The 21,016-nt window shown below is 39.9% G+C and overlaps 1 protein-coding gene across 1 annotated transcript; it reads right to left on the bottom strand.

Annotated features, from left to right (window-relative positions):
• Positions 1–995: 995 nt before the first annotated feature.
• On the bottom strand, positions 996–20,423 carry wapla (WAPL cohesin release factor a). Its single transcript, XM_044135667.1, has 20 exons — positions 20,117–20,423; positions 18,262–18,672; positions 17,373–18,078; positions 15,625–15,932; positions 14,683–14,813; positions 13,155–13,250; positions 12,111–12,272; positions 11,443–11,579; positions 10,292–10,403; positions 9,694–9,924; positions 9,283–9,394; positions 9,067–9,164; positions 8,763–8,839; positions 7,136–7,314; positions 6,518–6,633; positions 6,171–6,398; positions 4,248–4,449; positions 3,881–3,969; positions 3,678–3,773; positions 996–2,140 (listed from the first exon to the last, which is right to left on the bottom strand). The coding sequence occupies exons 2-20, from the start codon at positions 18,644–18,646 to the stop codon at positions 2,075–2,077; spliced, it is 3,531 nt and encodes a 1,176-aa protein (XP_043991602.1). The 5' UTR covers positions 18,647–18,672; positions 20,117–20,423; the 3' UTR covers positions 996–2,074.
• Between the last annotated feature and the right edge of the window lie 593 nt (positions 20,424–21,016).

The raw sequence follows: 21,016 nt of genomic DNA, 5'->3' as shown, positions 1-21,016 counted from the left end.
TTCTTCTCTATGGACAAAAACAACTAAACTTTTCTAGTAAAGAATATGTTTAAATCTTAAGGAAATGGACAAGAACATGGCTGCTCACCTACACTTGGCCAATGTGACAGATAATAAATCTAAAAACAACTGGAAGAGTGACAAGGCAGGATTTTTAAGTAGGCAAAAATAAATAATGGCAAAAAATTTCTGTGTGCTTATATAAAAGTACCATAAAGCTGGAATTTAAGGCTTTTAAAAAATCTTTACCAATAAGTGTCAAGGGTTCCTCATGTCAGCAATAAAACAGGAAAGGCAATAAAGGAAAAAACACACGCCATATGTACTGAAAGTAGCAATTTTGTTCCATTTTCAGATACAACTATTTACATTTAACCAGAGACTATGTTCTCAAAACAGGTACAAACAGTGTTTTGTTGTTGCTGTTTCTTTTAAATCTTGCAATTATTATTTTTTTTTTTTCAAACAACTCAGAAATATAGTATAAAATAAGATATCAGCTTAGAGGAGTGGGGCGGGGTAGGCGGGGAGGGGAAGAAGAAGAAGAAGAAGTCTATGCATTTTAAATGTCCAGTAACGTATATGTACACGAGTATTTACATTCTAAAATGTCCCGTTAGACCAAAGTCTTGCAAAGTAGTTAACAGTAAACACAGTCATGTTCACCGCAGCCCTACAAAACCAGATCAAACTGATGTTTATACAATAAGTATGGCTGTGACCCGGTTCAGTGGTCGAAACAGGAGAGCAGTTCACGACGAGAGGCTTTTCAGAGTACTGGGCGGACGATCACGGCTGAAACGACACCAAAGCAGAATAAATTAACGGCGGCTTCGGACGAGGAGTCCAGAGCCGACAACATCGTGACGATGGACTGAGGGAAAGCATGAAGCTACATCCAATCGAGTTTCTTAATCAAAAATTATATTTTGTTAAAACTTGGGCCACAATCTATAAATTTTCACAAAAGGAACAAAAAAAAAAAAAAAAAAAAGAATCGGTCACATGATTATATTAAAACAAAACACAGTCCAGCTTAGCAAAAGATTTTGCACAACGAGGAGAGAAGACATTAAATTAAATACAATTCTTAAAATTATTTCATTGCATTTAAAAAACAATCATCTGGAGTAATTTATTATGTGCTGTAGCTGAGAAGAGTTAACCACGCTGCTGGATTAGTTGACGTTTAAATTAAAATAGACACAAATATGGGCGAGAACGACATAAATCCATGATGGCGTGTCGTTTCAGTCTCGGTCACGGGTCGTCCTGATCGCGTCAAACATGAGGGGGAAATGTCCTACAGTTAGTTTTTTTTTTTTTTTTTTTTTTTAAATAGTTAAAATTGTGTTTGAGAAAAATTAAAAACTTAAAACCAAAACCTAAAAAAAACATTTCCCTTAAACATTCAGTCTAATTGTGAATATTGAGAGAAATTAAAAACTGATGGATCGCATTCAAAATCATTCCACGCTGTTTACATATAGACATCATTCTAAAGTCCATGAAGATGATTGATTTCCCTGCTGATCAATTATTTCACCCTTGGCTTGGACGTGAACAGGCAGAGATTAAAATGTAATGATCCATAAAATCTGATTCAAGGCTTCGCACACTCGAGCTGCGCAGCCAGAAATCAGAACCTGACAGCCAACACGGCTCCTCCTCGGCGGCTCGTTGTCGTCAGACGATCCGCTTTGAGTCCGTTTCCAAACGACTCGTTGTTACCAAACCCGCGGGATCATTTAGCAAATAATAATCTGTGCAAATCACAAACAAGTATGAATCTGGATGTGAAATGTGGAGTCTGATGAGAGAACTTAAGAAAAGGAGAAAAAAAAAAAAAAGAAGAGGGAATCAACACGTCCGTCAGCTAACAGGGCTTTGGTTCAGGCTGTGCTCCGGAAAGGGAACTCGAACTGTTGCTTTGTGTGAGTTTACACGCGACGCATCATCGGTGTGAGCGTCGACGGGCGGTCGGAGGAGGTCGCGGGAGTGTGACATCAGCGGGAAGCGGATCTTGAACCCTTAAAGTGTGCAGAAGAGTGAGTTCGTTGCGGTTCATCGTGTGTTAACAGTGTTCCAGGTAGTCGATGACCCGTGAGATAGACTTCTGTCCTGTGGTGCCCATTGCACACTGTGTGGGGAGGCGGCATGGAGGAAGGAAACAGAAAGTGTGAGAACTCAAAAATTTTGCAGATTAAAGTTTGAAATGTATCTCCACTAAAAAAAAAAAAAAAAAATTTCACAGCAATCCAATCACGTGTTCCGACGAAACGGATCGCATATGAAGCTGCTTCAAAACCGCAACATCTGGGACCAGAAACGGCTCGATGAATATTAATCTAATAATTAGCACCCTTTTTCTGAATTTATTAGTACTTGAAATATATGCAGCTTGGTCACACAAGAATTTGTGAGATCTATCAGATTTAGTAATTTAATGCCAGCGTTCCGTAAAAGCTAGCACAGGCCGGGTGAGCCGTTTTAAAACTTCTGGGGAAACAGGCAGGCCGGACCGGCCTTTCACACAGCCCAGCAAATTTTACTTCTCATGGAAAATGACTCAGAATGGGGACTGAAATAATTTACTGAGTATCATAAAAAGAAAAGAAAGAAAGAAAGAAAATCGGTGGCTCTGAGTGCTTTTCTTACCCACTTGACAAAAAGGTACTTTAACAAAAATAAATGCCTTTTCATATCTCCATTCCAACTAGCCAAGAGCCAAGGACCGAATCAACAGCTGAAGATATTCAAATAAAAATCTGTACTTCAAACACTTGTCTTTTTTATCTTACTGTGTCATTGCTTGCAAATGATTTTTTTTTCCCCCCTCTTGGAGGAAAAGTTTAAAATTGGGTATGAGCCAGTTTCTGGGATACGAAAGTCTTAAAAAAAAAATTTACTGCTCAAAAAAACCTCTTTAAATTTTCCAATGAGTTCGACTCATTTTAATGAGATTTTAAACAAAGTGCCAGAATAATCCGCGTGCTTTCTGTCTGTGTACTTATCTAATCTCCATCTCCCCCTTCCCAACCTGTTTCTGCACAGTGGCTGTTGCTTCTACTTTTTCCTTCCTGTCAAAAAATGTGTTTGGAAAGTCATGGTGTGGAAAATAAATCCCTCTGTTTGAAAGGACACCGTCTGTAAAGTAGCTCACTGGTTAACCAGCCCATATGAGCTTATTAGACTACTAAAGAGAAGAAAGGAGCAATAATATTCTCCATCATAACACATTAGGTTAATTCTCTAGCTGAGTTCCCACATATTCCCATAATTTCCCTACTTCAAATTTCAATTTTCTTCCTGCAGTTTTTATAACATTCTGGATATTGAGGAATAATAATAATAATAAAAAAAAAACAACACATTAGCTGTCTGACTCATTATCAGCTCTAATTATTTCGAGGCTCAAAAATCCATCAAACACAACAACATTCACATTTATATATTATTTTATCAAAAGTGGGGAATAATGATTGCATTTCTATCATAAAAGCATCCAGTTCTTGTTTGAATCTTTGTATTAAGCCTCTCTAATTTCCACCTAGAGTTTGTCACCCTATGAGATTCTCATTGACGCCGACGGCATCGCATCATTCTGACACCAAGCGAGTTCCCGCACGTTTCCGTGTTGGCCCTCTTATCGCCGTCGCCTCGCGGGTCATACTCACAGTGAGGTTCATGAAGCTCAAGAACTTCTTCAGCATTTCTGTCATTATAGAGAAATCCCCTTTAGGTAGGTGCTGTCTCACAGTAGTCACATTTATCTGGGGAGGAGAGGCCGGTGATCAACAACTGAGACGTGTTCAGGGGCGAGAACAGAAGCACCCCGGAATGGAGTGTGTGAGTGAGTGTGTGTTAGTCATAGGCTCACCTGGCTGCCCTGACAGAGGCAGCCCAGTAACAGAGCTGTGTAGGAGGCGACGATGCTGTCCTCCATGTGTTTGCCCGCGTGCTGCAGAGCTGGAACGACACCAGGGAGAAAAGACGTCTTATTCGCAATCGTTTGACTGTCTAATAACAGATGTGTTCAATGAAATGTGCGCAAAAATGAAGCTATGTAGGGTAACTTTTCGGGGCTTCTTAATCAAACGCAGTAATGCATTTCCCTATGCAGAAGCACTTACTGTAATTGGAAAGCATAGGATGCAATTAAGCTGAAGCTGTGCCACGGAATCGAGAACGTGTGATTATGAAACAAAAGCGAGTACAGAGAAGCAGGTGCGCGTGTCGACGTCTACCTTTATTTAGGTCCAACTCTTCATCCTCTTCCTCTTTCTTTTCAGGCTGGCTGTCGTTCGTTTCGGACGCCACCCACTGGATTTCTCCGGACGTCTCCTGCCACTCGCCGCTCTGGTCCAGGGCCGGCTTAGGGGCCTCGCTGATGAGGTCGTCCGTCTTCGCCTCGGCCAGGATGGCGGCACGCTCCCTCTCCAGGAAGAGCTGGAGCATTGGCGGGGAAATGACAGAGGTAAGCTGGGGAGGGGGAAAAAAAACTAGCAGAGAAGGCTGCATGCAGCTGTAGTAGACAAGAACTGGAAGATAAATGCAGAGGAAAAGGGATTTTGATACAAAAAAATAAATAAATAGATAACATCTCCAATTCTCACCAATTTATTTCCAAAAGGAAACAAAAACTTCAAGTGGATTACCACAAAAATAAATAAATAAATAGCCCTTCTTCAAAAACCAGAATTAGTGGCAGAAGTTTTAAAGCTGTAAGATGAAATTATGAAGAGAAGGTTCAACTTTAGGAAACATTTTTGAGGCAGTTGTTTACCCTCCACTGTTGCACAGCAACTACCTCACAAAACCACCCTGGTATGGAGGAAGTATTTAGATATTACCGTAAACCTTCAAGCAGAAGTTTTCTATTGGAATGGTCCAAAGCGATTTACATGAGAAAAATTTTCTAAAAATCACATTTCAGTCTAGTTCGTAGTCGTGTCCTTTAACTAGACTAGACCTGTTCTGCTTTCAGCCATTTGTGGATACAAACAGAGTAAATCCTGCAGCTGTTTCGGCTCTTTAAGGACCGACATTAACTTTACTAAACTGCTGCTAATGTCGCACATTTATTCACAGCTTAGAGGGATTTACTTTTTCTCCAGAAAAGTAAATGTTAATCCGGCACAGATGCAGGAATGCAAACATCTGCATCTGCAGAATGTACATTTGTTAAGTCCTTACGGTTGCATGTTTGCACAAATGTTAGAGATTTTATATGAGTTATTTATGGAAGACGAATAAAACTACAACTTCCGTTTGTGAAATATAGCTGAAAAAAAATCAAAGGTCTTCATTTTCATGTCATTTTCCCGGTTCTGTGCCTGCGGAATATAACATTAAAGTCAACACAAAATATAGTCATTAATTTCTCCAAAATTTGGCAGACGATGGGGAACGCTGACTGGGATGTTTTGAAAAAGAGTTTTATTTTTCTTTGTTTTATGCTGCAGCTCCTGCTCACACAAGAAAGCTTTGAAGTGAAATTTTAAAAAATTGAGATTTTTGTTGTGGCGTATACATCTGCACTGGATTAGACATCCACAGATTGTTAAAAATGACACCAGAAGTCTTCCTTACACACGTCCACCGTGTCTTTCTGTGCTGGTAACCAACGGCTAAAATAACAGTGTTTTTTGGGGGATTGTGTCAAATCTGTACTGTTCTGTCCTGACTATTTCTCCCTCTCAATTGTAAGATGGAAAAGGAAACTGTTCCAGAGAAAACACAAGCTACAATTATTTTGAGAGAATATATCCTTTTATACGGATATTCAGAGTAGCTGGGGGGGTTGATGTGGAGAAACTGATTTTGTTTTTTTGTTTTTTTCTGAAGCAACAAAAATAACTCAGGTAGCAGCTATTGGAGGAGCAAGTCACAACACACAGACCAGCACAGATTAAGATTTCTTGGTAGGAAAGTTTATGGGGATAAAAGTTCAGGGAAGCATTATGAAACACGGCTAAATTTAGCAACTTGAACTGTCCAAAGCTGTGAAAATTATGTTCTGTGCAAAGCGGAGAAACTCGGTTTCTCACCTGCTTTGCTCCACGTTACCTCAGCTAAGTTCTTAGCATATTCCAGTTTCCTGTAGAAGGTTGACATAAACTACAATGACAATGACAGGTGGTGTCTTAACACGTTGTGGCAGTTTCTACCTTCACCAGGGCAGCCAGCGCTCCAGAAGGTTTCGGCACGTCCGCCTCGTCTCCCTCGGTCCCGGCTGACTGTGCCGCCGCTGCCGCCGGTGTCTCCGCTTGCGTCGGATCAGCGGGCTGCAACAGGCTGTCTTCCAAACACGTGTCATCCACCGTGTACTCCATGTCCACCAGACAGTGGCGGTTTCTGGAGCTGTACTCCACGAGGTTAATTAGCAACCCCAAACCCTGATGTGCATAAATAAAAAGCAACACAAACCAGAGAAAGCACGGGTCGGGAGGGGATTAATTGTGATGTTTTGTTGTCGGGTGGAGGGGAGGTACGTTTTCCCTCGGAAGAGTCTTACCAACACTCGGACGTCAAAGCGCTGCTCCTGTGGGATGTAGCGTGGGACTCGGAGGACACAATTGAGCGCGGTGACCGTCAGCTGTTCCTGCTCGCCCGTCTTGGTGCTTCCCCACTCTGTAAACAAAAGGATCGATCGTTTAGCCTCTGCTAACGCCAAGAAACCAAACCCTGCTGAGCCGTTTTATTTCAGTAAACCTTCAAGTATCCCACTTTGTCCTTAATGATACAATCCAAAGTGAAAAGAACAAGAGGAATACACTGCAAAAACGATAAAATCTTAAGTATTTTTGGTGTAGTTCTAAATGCAAACATGTTAGTACACTTTAAATGAGACAAAACTAATAAGTAACTTTTCAGCAAGAAACATGAGCTTGTTTTAAGTCAACAATTCCTTAATACTGATGAACAAATAGTACTTTTCCATCAATATTAAGGAATTATTTACCTAAAACGCGCTCCCATATTGTTCCGATTGAGATATTTCCACTAGAAACTAGTCCAAAAATTCTTTACAAGATTTTGTGTTTTTGCAGAGTATGCTAAAATGTAATAAAAATAAAAGTATTCTTGTCTAAATAATCGCCTCCTGACAGAAGCTAAGCTAACGTTAGTCTACCGTTATCGTGGGTGAGGTTCAGCAGGACCCCTATGACGGCCCTCATGCAGTCCTCCACCGCCTTGCCCACGTTGCTGAAGCTGCAGTGTGGCAGCGTAACCCCCGACGACGACGACAGGGAGCTGTTGTTTAGCGCCCGGCTGTACCGCTGGATCATATCTTCGCAGTAACGCAGCGCTCTGATGACAGAAAGGAGGAAGGCTTTTGTTAGAGATCGTGAGATGTGAAACGACAGAAGTGGGGCAGAAAATAAAGGATTAACGCTGGAGAAAGCTGGCACAAAGACGTAAAGCAAGGAGATCAAGATTCAACTTTCTCTGACTGATTTAGTTTGTCAACGAGCGTCAAGTTTTAGACGAGTCTAGATCAACAGCTCAAATCCGGCTTTTGCCAGCATTTGTAAGCAGAGGCCTTTGCCTTCTTTTCTTTTTGAGCAATCCTGTGACCGGCTGTTGAACCTAATAAATTTCACTACAAATGCAGGCCACTTACCATTTCAAGTTTGAAAAGATTACATAAAAAGGACTCAATATTGAGGTCACAAAAAAACATTGCCACTACACTTTGCCAGGCTCTTTGAGTCTGAAGTCACAAGTTTATTTGACGGATCAATCAAACTTGATTGCAAATCATTTTAGTTGCAAATGCACGTAAAATGGTAAGTATGTGGTGCTAAAACTGTCTCATGATTCACAAATGCACAGAACAAGATTCACACTTGTATTTTTGATGAAAACACAAACATATCTTTATTTCCAAGCTGCTTCTGGCCTGTGAGTTGCGCTGGATTTGTGTGACGTTTGAGACTCTCCTGACATCTTAATCCAGAAATTTCTTCTTTTTTTTTTCTTAATAAATGGTCTATCTGATTGGATGATCAGCAACCAATCAGATAACTTCCTTGTTTCTGCCAATCATATTAACCCGTTCCATGTTTTGTTTGTTTTACCGGTGTGTCTACTACTAATTGCTATATTTTCATCTTTACAACACATAGATACAAAACAAAATTGACCTTCTTTCCTTTGACTTAATGCCAACTAAGTTACCATTGAACCCAACATTAGCAGTTTTCAGTTAAGACTATTTAATGTGTTACCAGCTAGTCAGTTTATTGGACTAGTTGCTTTGCAATCATGCAACCTGCTTATACTTGACATAATTGTCAAAATAATAACAGTATAAATGACTGAACTGAGGGACAACATTCTTCAAACTTTAAACATGCACTTAACTTAAAATGTTATATTTAAAGCTCTTATTAACAGGACTTCCTCTAAAAGGGGCGGATTGTGCAGCTGACTCATCATCTTCTGACATTTTAATTCCCAGAAGCAGTGAAACCAGCCAACTGCTGTCTGTGAAGTTGCACCAGACAGAAACCAGGCAGGAGTTTTTGTTCATTTAATATCCACAGATTGTAGGGCAAGTCGTTTTCATACCTTTATGTGTCAGTTTAATGTACTGCCTAAACACACACACGCACACACACAAAAGAGGAGCTCTGAAAATGTTCCAGAAGCGCACCCAACTGAAAAAGCTGGAACCGTCGGAGCTGAAATCTATTATGAGTCCTGGTGAGTGACAAAAAAGTATTCGGGTAACTCAGACGTCAACCTGAGCTCACCTGGCAGAGGAAACGATGAGCTGCGAGTCTTTGTAGGCAATCAGATAACCCTGGTTTTCTGGGTTCTGCACAGTCACCTGTTAGCAGAAGACGACAGAGTGGGATACACAAAGCGAAAGATTTAAAAAAGGAACCAGGAACATTCAGGTTTAATCCAGATATCATAAAAGCCGTCAACAAGTTGCTTCGACTACGTCTTTCATCCAGTGACAAAAAGAAAATCTCAAAATAAAATAAACTTTTTCTGTCATCCAGTCTCACTTTTTTGTAAAAGTTTTGAAAAACTTGAAAAGACGCCACTTACACTTTCAAGCACTCTCAGACACCTCTCGGCTCCCCACAAAGATTCTACGAGTTTCTCCTTGTCATCTTCCTGGCTCAGGTTCTCCACGCACTCTTTCACTGTGGCAGCACAACCCAAACGGCAACACTTGACTTTTCACGTCGTTAAACCACAGAGCAGAGGCAATCAAGCAGGAGGATTCAAAACACACACACACACACATGCACACACACAGACCTTTATCCACAATATGGTCCAGGCCTCCTAGCAGCCGAAGTTCTTCTTTGAACCAATCGCCCGCTCTCTTGGAGGTCAGGGATAAAAGCGCCTCCATGGCGAGATGGCCCGCCTGCAAGAGGAGATATGTTTGAGTTTTAGATTGATTAATTATATACTATATCTCGGATGTCAACATGAAGCACGGAAATGTTTAGAAAAGAAGAAATAAACACAAACATGCAGACACAGGATATTTTCTGGATTTGTAGATTTTTATTCATCACATTTCTGGAGAACTGCGTAGATCAACAATTAGAATTCTTCAATAAGACCCTGAAAGTTAGCAATTGAATTCATGATTGTTATGACAGTAAGATGGAGGGAAAAGTTGGGTTAGACATCATCACAAGTTTTTAAAGGACAACATACCGTGATGTTTTCCAAGTCGAGATGCTTGTTGTGCACGGTCTCACACAGCTTCCTGATCTTCTCCTTGACCTTCGCCACTTCCTTGGCGGTGAGCTGATCCTGGTCGCCTGAGTAGTCCTGGTCCAGCTCCAGCAGCTTGATCATGAGCTCCAGACACGCCCGGTCCAGATCCATGTTGAGCCGATCTCGACTCAGGATGTACATCAGGGCGGCGGTGCACAGAGCGAGGTTCTGAAAAATATGTAAAAAAAAAACAACAAAAAACAAAACAAAAAAAAAAAAAACAGGTTTAAGAAAGTTGATTTAATGTTTGTGCAAACTGCCAATTGAAATCCAGTTTAACAACAGATACCAAGGAAGTTTGTGTTAATTACAATAAGTTGCACAATTACAAGAAAGTACTTTTAATAAGGCTCCGTTCTGTGAGAGAACAGAGCCTTATGCAACACCATATTGTTGAATTAACCCAGGTGTGCGGCATAATCATAACGTTTCCAGCACTTCAATTAGACCTGCCGCTTTAAGATGATGAAGCTGAATATAACAATCCATTTATGTGCAACAAATGAACGGACAGACAGAGTAGAGGTCAACGTACCGGATGCTGCGGAGCGTCACTGAGTATGTTGAAGACCTGAGCCACTTTTCCTCGGGCCCGGAGGTGCATTCTGAAACTCGGCATGGCGCACCGTGTGGCCAGGCTGATTATACTGAAAGACAATAAAGTGTGGAAATTACAGTATTATCCATGACTCTTTGTTAAGCTTAAGGGGCCAGAATGAGAGACAGGCTACCACTGATTCACTTTGCATATCTATTGACTCTCCTGAATAGATTTGCCTAATTCCAAACAAATTATGGAACTAGGCAAAAGTTGGTTACAAGAATAAAGATATATCAAGACTTAGAGAATTTTTCAGTCTCCAAGTGGAAAATAATAGCCAGTCCATAAAGTCCAGGAGTGATTAGAGTTTTCTCCGGTTGTTTGGAGCATAGAGAAATACACCGCCGCCGCCCCTCCCCCACCCTGCTACTGCGCACTGCCACTTAGCTGGATGAAATAAAGCTACCATGTGTACTTTGGTACACATAAAACACACATGTAGTTCCCACATTCGGTGGGAACTACAGGTTAACCCAAGAAGACAGCTTGACCAAATGAACCAGCTAAGACCAGGGTGCTACACTTGTATCACGGGTAAAAATAAATAATGGTATGAGAATAAGCACAGAAAGTTCAGTAAACATGTTCTATATTTTTGCATATCAAAGTCAATAAATAAATGTTCTAACATTATGATGACAGCACCGACTTAATCTACTTTACTGTAGCTTAATATAAGCAAGTATTTGAGTAATGTGTTGTAGTTTAGCAAAAATTTATTTTTTTATTCTCCTCTGCGTTAGTGAAAACGATTTGTACCATGTTAGAATTCGTGGTGTAATTTTTCAAGAGTAAATGCTGTGGTGCAGTAGAACTATAAGGTTACCAAAAAGTGAAAACACATTCTTGTAAAATGCCTGGATAAAAATAAAACGTCCGCAGTCAAAACGTCTCTGAAAGAAAATTTACCTTAAAATGCGGTGAATAAACTTAAAAATAAGTGCGTTCTCCCCGTTTCGTCAATTCAGTGAGGTAACGGAAATTTACTACAATGAACGCAGGAGTTAAAAACATCGACATCACAGCAAACTGGGAGAGTTTCTCCTCAGAAGTGAAAGAAACAAGCAGTGAGCGTCTCCTCTTACCTAAGGCATCTCGTGTTAAGTGGCTGGCTGCTCTTCAGTCCCGTCTCCAGGTACTCAAAGTCGTCGGTGAACTCTTGATTCTCTCCGAACTCCACCACGTCGTTGAAGTGCTTCACATGCTGCACCACCGTGTACAGCTGTTGCAAGAGGAATGGGATTAATTACAGCTAATTGGAAAGTGGTCCGGAGACACAATCAGCCGGGGGGGGGAAACACATTTGCGCCGATATCGATGGAACGGCTCCGGGCCGCTAAGCCCCCTCCGATGGTTCCATTATCGGCGATTGCTGACTGCGCTAATTTGCCTCATCAATAATGGTTCAAGCGTTAAGGCCTGATCAGCAGTTCCTTCTGCAAGTTCACCAGTCGCAAGGGGAGTGACGAGTGTGCTCAGCGTGACACAGGGTGGACTAACTACAGCATTAGCGCGAGGCAACACCTCTGCACTTCAGGTGATCTGTGGCCATGGAGGCCCAGAGCGTAATCTCTGTCCAGGAGGCCCATCATTAATCTAAGTAATCTATGGGGGATTTAAAATTATTAGCAACAATTGTCGTTGAAAAGGCTGACTGTTGCATGACAAAAAAAACCATATCGATAACCTACAAAGTAGCTAAACATCAATTGCAGTTACCAGAGACCCCCATCTCGCTGTGCCTTCCACTCACCTCTTTGTCTTCTTTCCTGCATTTGAGTGCCGTGACAATCTCTTGGTTGGGCCGTGTGGGGATGGTTTCCGATTTGATGACTTTTGGTGGGGGTGGAGGCGCTTTGAACAAGCCGTCATCTTTGTGAGAGTTGCTGTCCTTGCTGCCGCTCGACAAAACGGGCTGAAGAAGGAGGAGGAAATGCAGAGAGCGAGAGAGAGAGAGAGAGAGAAAAAAAAAGTCTGAGCAAAGTAACGAAATCTGTATAATGGGCACGTCTACAAAGTTTACCGCTGCTGAACAGTTTAGGAGCATGTGTGTAAGTAAGCGCTTTAAACAGATGTCGGAGGAGATTGAGCAAAGTCAACAGCTAATTTTAAGAAAGCCTGTGCCAGAGCTCTTTGTCCCTGAACAAACATTTATTTCCATGGGGTAAGTTCAGCTCAGAGGGTAAATAAAGAAGCAAAGCTAGACTCACTTGTCTGACTGCATCGGTCAAAACACAAAGTTGGAAATAAAAGAAATAAAAAAAGACTTGTTGCAACAAGCATTTAATCAATTAATTGGATGATAAATTAATATAAGCTTGATAAAATTTATTGCGATTTGTTTAGAGACTTCATAATCTATTTTATTATGGTTTTGGTTGTCCATGGTTTTTATTTCTTTTATTTATTGTTTTTTTTATTTTGGATATTTAAATTATCTTCCAGTTTCAGTGCTAAGAGTTATTTACAAAATGAAAGTTTATTGGTACTTGAGAGGGCAAACATGTATTATTATGCTATTATCAATATGTTACTTGAAAATAGTGTCCAAAGTAACACTATTATCATTTATAGCAATAATTAGTGGTGCAGTTTATAAATGTGTTATCCAAGCTGCCAACTACTGAACAACTTTTCTACTGAGAAAACAAATTGTCATTTGCTTTGCAAAATATTCCTTAAAAAGCATCTCTAATTGAACAGCAGCATGCATATTTTCTAAATGGCACAACCTATAAATGCACTGGATTCTTACAAAGTCTTGACAGATGCAAATAATACAAACTCATGGTCTTACCGGGGAGGTCTGAGATCGAGAAAGTGGAGGCACCGGAATCTCTTCGGGTTCCGGTTGGTTCCAGTGTCGAGCATTGTACACAGCTTTAGAAGGAGACTAAAAACAAATAAAAATAAAAAAAATCTTTTTAAAATATCAGAACTGTCAGTTCAATGGAACGCTAATCCTAAATTTAATTTAATGATTAAAGAGGAACCGTGAAAAATAGTTGTACACAGTATGACACAAATTAACAAACTCCTTTAAGAAGGTTATTTTTCTTTTACTTCCCTGATCACAAGAAGTTTGGTACAGGAAAAAAATATATATATATATAAAAGCGTTGGTGAAGGTTGCTGCCCAGACGGTCAGGTTTAGAAGTTGCTGACCCGGAAAGGCTGACTCATTCATTTCCACTCCTGTTGCAGCATCCTAGTAAATTTTAGTCATACACTGAGAGTTGGGGTCACTGAAAAAACATTCATTTTTAAGCAAAAAAAAAAAAAAAAAAAAAACTCTGCTTATTGCGTCTAGATTAGTTATATAATTTCAAGAAATGGAAGAAAGCTCATCCGGTTGTTTTAATCAGGGCAGCTGTAGGCTCAGTCTGGAGCTGAAGAATCTCCCAGCAGCACTGAAGCACTTCCTGTAAATAACACATTCTGTGACTCAAGCACACATTGCGCAGGCGATGCACCAACTTATGCTGATGATGGTGGTAACGGCAGAGGACAGAGCACAAATAACCCAAAGCCACGGCAAAGTATGATTCAAATAAAACAGGAAAATGTGCTCTGAAAACACCACTAATCAGGACTGGATTATTAAGAAGAAAAAAAAAAACTCAATATAGGAGGTAATCATCTAAACTCTTCACACAACACCCACATTTACAACGTAGAAAACGTTTACCGTGTTGGTGTTAGGCATAATTAAAGCTGGACTTTAACATCAGGCGCTTGGCGCGACGAGATGCGACTCAAACATAAATTACAGATGAATCGTAGCATTTACTCAGGAAAGTGTCAACAGAACCAGCCTATCAGATTTAGTAGTTTGTAAACAACATGGGCCTCACCTGTGGAAGGAGCTTCCTGAAGCACTGAGGCCACTACGGAATATTGACGTTGTGAAAAGATGAATAAAAACACTAATCTTTTTGGGCTTTAGTTTATGTAATTACTATTACTAATTAGTTATATCAATGATTGTAATGTATTTTTAGGTTTTCTTTCCCTTCATTTTAAATGATTTTTTTTTTTGTCCAAACTGTAGAATTAAGTTTAGTTCCACTTTCTATATTAACATTTGGTTTTATTTGTATTGCTCTTTATTTGTAATCTTAGTTTTGAGAGCCATCGGTTTCTTCAGTCACGTAATCCAACGCTAACACTGCTAACAGATTTGTGTGCATTTTGCCCCCAAATTTTCATACTGGAGTAATGACACAATGAGAAACCTTTCACAGAAGGTACTAAATAGAGCAGTGCTCTATAACTTTTGGATAAAAACAGTTTGAATTACATATGAGAACACAAAAAAAAGATACCTTTTTGGGTCCACTGAAAATCTTTTTGAGTCCAGTGGTGGCGTCCTTCGATTTGTCACCTTGCCTTCCTGTTCGCCCTTTCTGGCCCTCAGTGACTCCAGGGCTGGAGTCATCAGAGAAGTCAAAAGCATCTGTTGAAAAAGTCAAACATGCTCTTTAAATATGCTCAGCACAAAAAAAAAAGAAAAAAAAAAAAGTAAAACCTGCGTTTGGTTCATGACTTCAGCAAGGCAACAATGCATCTTGGCGATAAATCTTACAACCTTTGAGAGCGTAAAGGTACCACCAGTGGCAAAGAAAAATGCACTTGTGGGATGAGCAGACATCTTATTCTGCTGTTGAATATTTGGTATTGTTTATAGAAATGGCTGGTTAAGGTTTTATAGAAGCAAGACATGCTAATTTATTAACTTAACAGACAGGAACCTCAATGCAATGTGACATTAATCAACCGCCACCAACAACCATTTAGCAGTGGCTGAGAGGATTTGGAAAGTTTTTCTTGCGTAACCCACAAATGCCTTTTCCTGACAGATGCTGTAGCATTTAGAGGAAACAAACAAGCCTTTTAAAGGCCTTAAGATTTGGCTAGAGATAAGACTTTGTTTTTCAACCAAGCACAAATTTTAGGGATGCACAATATTGAATTTTTGGTCAATATCCACTTTGCCAACATCCAAAACTCATTTAGCTGATACCAATACCGATATTTTTCCCTATACCCACTTACTGAAACTATATGGCTTTCTCTACTGTGGAATTAAAATACTGCACTGTCTTTTTCAATTTAACCTCCTACCAAATAAAAGTGCTAAAAAGGAGGTTAAAAAGAGATTTGTGACCCTAAGTCAGGTTCCAAACACAGCTTTGGAAAGATCCTAATAAAATTACTTGTCACTTCATCATATCAGTTTATGCCTTGGTAATATCACCCCTGCTCACCTGTATTGCTGCTGGCTTGACTGTCCTGAGAGTCGCTGGTATGAGGACTGTCGACACTTGAGCTCAGTGCAGCCAAGGCCGCGGCCGCCCTCTTGACCTTCTTCTCTTTGGCCTGAGAGTTCTCGTCATCGCTGTCACTCTCGCTAAGGTCATCAAAGCCAAAATACTTGATCTTGTAGCTACTTTTGCCAGCCATGGCCCCCTCAGAACTCGCATACTCCCCTTCGCCATCTTTATCCTCAAACCCAAAGAACTCCAGTTTGGTCTCAGCCTTGGTCTTCTTCGTCTTTGTCTGGACAGGCCTAAACCTAAAAAAAAAAACAATTGAACCAACTTTTCTTCGAGAATATGGTCTGTGCAGTTAAGATTTTTTCTGCTTGGTTTAATACATTTAATTTAATCTGCATTGCAACAATACTAAATAGTGCCCCCCCCCCCATTTTGACCCACATGTAAATTATAGTAAACTTCACTGGACAAATGTAATAAAGCCAAAGATACTCCTATGTGATTTACAGTGAACCCTCGCTGTAACGCGGTTCACCTTTCACGGCCTCGCTGCTCAGTGGAGTTTTTTGTGCAGTTTGTTTTTTGTTTTTTTTTTTCACAATGCATTGTGTTCTGCGTCCTGATTGGCTAAACAGTCTCCACGCTTCTTCTCTACCTGTGTGCCAATAACGTTACGGTATTTAAATATACGTAATACAGCTTGGCAAATTTTTGGCAAATATTTTTGCCCAAAAGAAAAAAGACCGACAACAACTACCGATAACTATATTCTTCTCTCTCTCAAAAAAAAAAGACACACCTGCACCACAGGCTTCAAAAGAAAAAGACACTAGAGAGCGGAGTGAAGCTGCAGCGTCACAAACAAAACAGTGAAATAGGCGAGTCACAATTTGTCCTACTGCACTTTGTATTGATGACTAAAATGATTATTTTACTGTAGTTATTTGTAAGAAAGTCTTCTATTTGTTGTAAAAAAATTAAATAAAAAATGCTTAGGCCTGAAAACAGTTTTTGTTCTTTGGTTTCAATGTAAAAAAATTAAGGTAACTACTTCACGGATTTCGCCTGTCACGGGTTATTTTTGGAACCTAACCCCCGCGAAAAACGAGGGTTCATTGTTTATCAAATTAGTTCAATAAACTAACATTTAAAAGAAAAGAGAAACAAGAAAACAAGTATATGTCATTTTTGAGTGAAAAAGTAACTATTTTGCAGGAGGACAACCTCCAAGTACTGCTTGTTATTGTAGGGTAAATGCATTGAACAGACAAACAATGAAAGACAACTTCAAACACCGACTACTGCTTTCACATTGCTGCTTTAAGAAGGTATAGAAGAGAGTAAACATGGAATACTAAAAGGTGACACTTTAAAAATAATAATAATAAAAGAAATAAAAACAAAACAGGGTCCAACTTGTGTATGAACTGATCATATTGCCAAGATACAGCACACATCATAAAGTTAAAATAACCAAGGTGTGGCATCTAAATTTAAATTAGAGATCAATTTGGCAATTTGATGCATAGTTTCAAAAAACTATTAAATGGTGTTTAATGATGGAGATTGTATGTAAAAGCAAATAGAAAAGTGCAAATAGTCCAGAAGAACATTATATTTCAAAATCCTTATTCAACTAGAATAGTTTCAAATTAGAGAGAACCCTCACTCAGAAAGAATTTTCACCACAATACAATGTTTGAGACAAAAACAAAAACACAGAAAAGAAAGAAACCTACCGAGTCGGTTTAGGTGGTTGTGTGTCCGACTTCTTCTTCATCTGACCTGCCTCTCCCAGGTCAGCGGGGGTGGGCTGTGCCACGAGTTCGTCGATGCTGCGGTCCATCGAGTCCTGGATGGTGACATTGCACACTGACAAACAGGACGGGTGCAGAACTGTGTAGTCCCGCACCCTCCCGCCACCCCTGCCTGCGGGCTTGGCTGCTGTGTTAGCACTGGCAGCAGTACCACTTGCGCTAGCAGAAAGGACACTATTGGATTTATCTTGGGCACTCGAGGGGTCGATGGGCTTGTCACTGTTGCTGTCGCTGAATTCAGCAAGTGCTTTGTGAGACCGCAGGGGTCGTTGGTATTTCTTGCAGTTTGAGGCCCTTAAGGTAAACGGGGAAGGGGGAATGTTGTCCACCGGTTCTGGCGGGGGCTCTGTGGAAAGCTCCTGGTCCGTACTTTTCATTTCCTCCGACAGGGATCCATCATAAGAGCATGCAGGTTGGATGTTGTGCGTTCCTCCAGGTACGTTTACCGACATGGCGGCATCTAAGTTAGAAAAGGAGGAAACCGGCATCTGGGATAGTGACAAGTTTTCGTTGTCGAAGAGGACGGTCTCTGAGACGTAGGTCACATATACAGGTTTTTGGCTGCCGGCCAATGCACTTTTGTACCACGGCTGATTGTTTTTAACATCCTTTTCTGACGTCTGCTTATCTGCGACGAAAGAAGAAATGCATAGACTGTTATGCAACACTAAAATTAAAAATGTTTTCAAGAAGACTTGGTTGATTACATACATTTTGCTTTTTAAAATGACAACTTTTCATGTATGAAGCCAACAAAAATCATGGTCACGCTTTATTCCCCAACAGGCCGTTTCTACAAGTGGCTACTTACTTGTCAATGTTGCCGTTATACTTGCAGAGGTCTGTGCTGATGTCACAACGGCAGCAGTCATTCTGCTCTGCGCTGTAACCGTTTTCGGTACGGCCTCTTCTGGCATCTTCATTTCAGAAACATTTTCAGAGGTCACAGTCTTGGACTCTTCATCGCTGTCGAACCCGAACGGGTCTTCGCTGTCGCTGTCCTCAAGCCTGGGCCTCTTGGAGACCTCAGTTGCTCCAGGTTTTAATAAAGGCTTTTTGCCTCCCAGCTGTGCCTTGTAGGTGGTCTCCCCCCATTTGGTGGTCAGGGTGGGCTTCTTGTTTGAGAAAACTTCTTCAAATTTGGAATTCGCCTCCCCTCCCTTGCGGTTGTAGGTTTTACCGAATCTGGATGTCATGTTGGTTGCTGTATGTTACATATTCTCTGTAAACACAAAGAAGAAGTATCACCAAAAATTATGCATTCTATTCACCATTTTATAACTTAGTAGTTTAGGTCCTCAGTGCCTAAATAGTTCAGGTTAGAAATGGAGTAGTGTAGGATTCAGTTTATACTCCCCAGGGTAACATTTATAAATACTTTGACCATCAATGTCAAAAAGAAAATAAATATATATATTTGTTGTCCTAATCTGACATGTTTGATATGATGCGCATAAGACACAGACCAAAAGAAGGAATTAAAATAAGAAAAAAAAAGATGGAACCAGGTTATGACATAGATTTTATTAAATGACAAATACTTGGAGTTATGATATTTCAGAGTTTTTATACTTTCCATTGACTGCCATTCATTTCTACAGCCCAAAACCTTACCCTTATCCTAACCCAGCATTTCTCCTTGTGGGGACCGAACCCTGGCCCCCACAAGGAGCAGTGGGACCCCACAATGTAGTATGTGTCAGGAAAATTGTCCCCACAAGGTATTACAAACAAGCGCACGGATACACACACAGTGGTAAAAACTTTTGAAATTTAACAAACTATTTTTGTACCACAACCACAACAGAACTTAAAACGTGAGGAAAGCACGTGCTAACAAATTATATCGGAGGGAAAAAAATCAGGTAATATTACACTTGAATCTTTTAAACTCAGCAGGTAATTTTTGGTTTTAAATAGTAATATTTACTAGCTACGGCAGAAAATTAAAAGCATTCAATATGTTTCAATAAGAAAAAACAAGTATTTGGGATACTTGATAGCATTATTTGCTTTATATTCGACAGCTATACGAGCTACATTACAAGTAATCACGTCTTAACCTACGCAAAAAAAATCTAACATTGATAATTTGATGTAGCTAATATTAACACAGAAATTCAAATTACTAGCAACATCACTTCTAAATATAAAATAAGCGACACACATATTACATTTTAATAAATTCTGCATAACATATATTCAATGACAGGAGATATGTAAGCCAATTTGGCAAAGTTGAACCAACTGTTAGTTGACAGCACACCAAGTTAGCATTGTCAGCTCAAGCTTTTAGTGAAAATCGGTCAAGTCTTCTCCAAACAACACACAAACAGAAGGCATTTTGTAAACCAAAATAAAGCTCAGAGGTTAGATAAGTTATCTACGTGGCATTGTACCGAAGCAGATAACTTATCTACGTCTGTTAAGTCCAGACTGGCCCGCATGTAAAGTTAACTGCTGTGAAGTTAGCTATTAGCCGTTAGCTTCAGCACTGATAACTACTAGGCTAATGCAAGTCTCTTGTTTACATTTCTAACCTGGCAACATCAGATGGAGAAAAGCGTGCTTTTCCAGACGACCAAGTGCACAGATATACGGAACTGAATATATATAATGATATATAAAGTAACAGTGAGTCAAACAATAACTGGGACATACTATACCTTTCAACTCAAGCTAACCGTCTGCTTGTCTCCTAGCCAGCCGGTTAGGCCTGATCAGCTACTCACGCACAAATCAAGCGGGTAAAGTCGTTCCACTGCTGCAGAAAGAGCTCTAGAAACACATCTCTATCCGAACTATTACTTTATAGCATTGCAAGATATAAAAGAAAATCTTAACAAATGCAAGCGAAGCTACACCAGTTCAAAGATAAAGAATAATCCGGAGTTTTTCCATGTTGAAGTGCTACTGACTGCCATTAAAATATCCCCTCCCTCCGCGACGTTTGGCACTGTACTGCGATGAACGTAACTGACCTATCAGCAACAAGAGCGCTTGTCTGCTCTGTGAGGCTGTGTCAGCGTCTCTGATTGGTTAAAAAAGGTTAAATAAACCATAGGGGGCGCTGAAGGATTGTATTTATTGAGAACTTTGGAGCATGCCAAATTTGGCTTATGTTCTATGAGAATAAAATAAGATATGTTAAATAAAATTGCATGCAGTTAAAATGACAGAAAACAAAAGTTTGTAAGTAAATCAAATTTGTACAGAAAGAGACTACAACATAATTATTATATAAAGACTCCATTATCAGAACATATTTTTTCTTACTGTAATTATCAGGTATTTAGGTTTTATTTCCTTGAGTGGTGTTTGCTTTCATGAAACTAACCTCATTTGACTTAAAAATTGTTATCCAGTATAATATGCAAACTGTTGAATCAAATGTTTGTTGTTTTTCTTACCCATAAACCTTAGTTTTAGTGTATCCAATGTCTCGAATCTGAGATTAAACTTTTTGATGTTTGTGGCAAACAATGCAATTCTGACACTCAATGGTTATTGTAGTGGTATTAAAGAATAACAACAAATAAATAAAATTATATAAATAAAAATGATAA

This window comes from Gambusia affinis, linkage group LG13, assembly GCF_019740435.1.
Source record: "Gambusia affinis linkage group LG13, SWU_Gaff_1.0, whole genome shotgun sequence".
Lineage (NCBI taxonomy): Eukaryota > Metazoa > Chordata > Actinopteri > Cyprinodontiformes > Poeciliidae > Gambusia > Gambusia affinis.
Note: the sequence above shows the minus strand (reverse complement) of the source record. Positions and strands in the feature narration are given on the sequence as shown.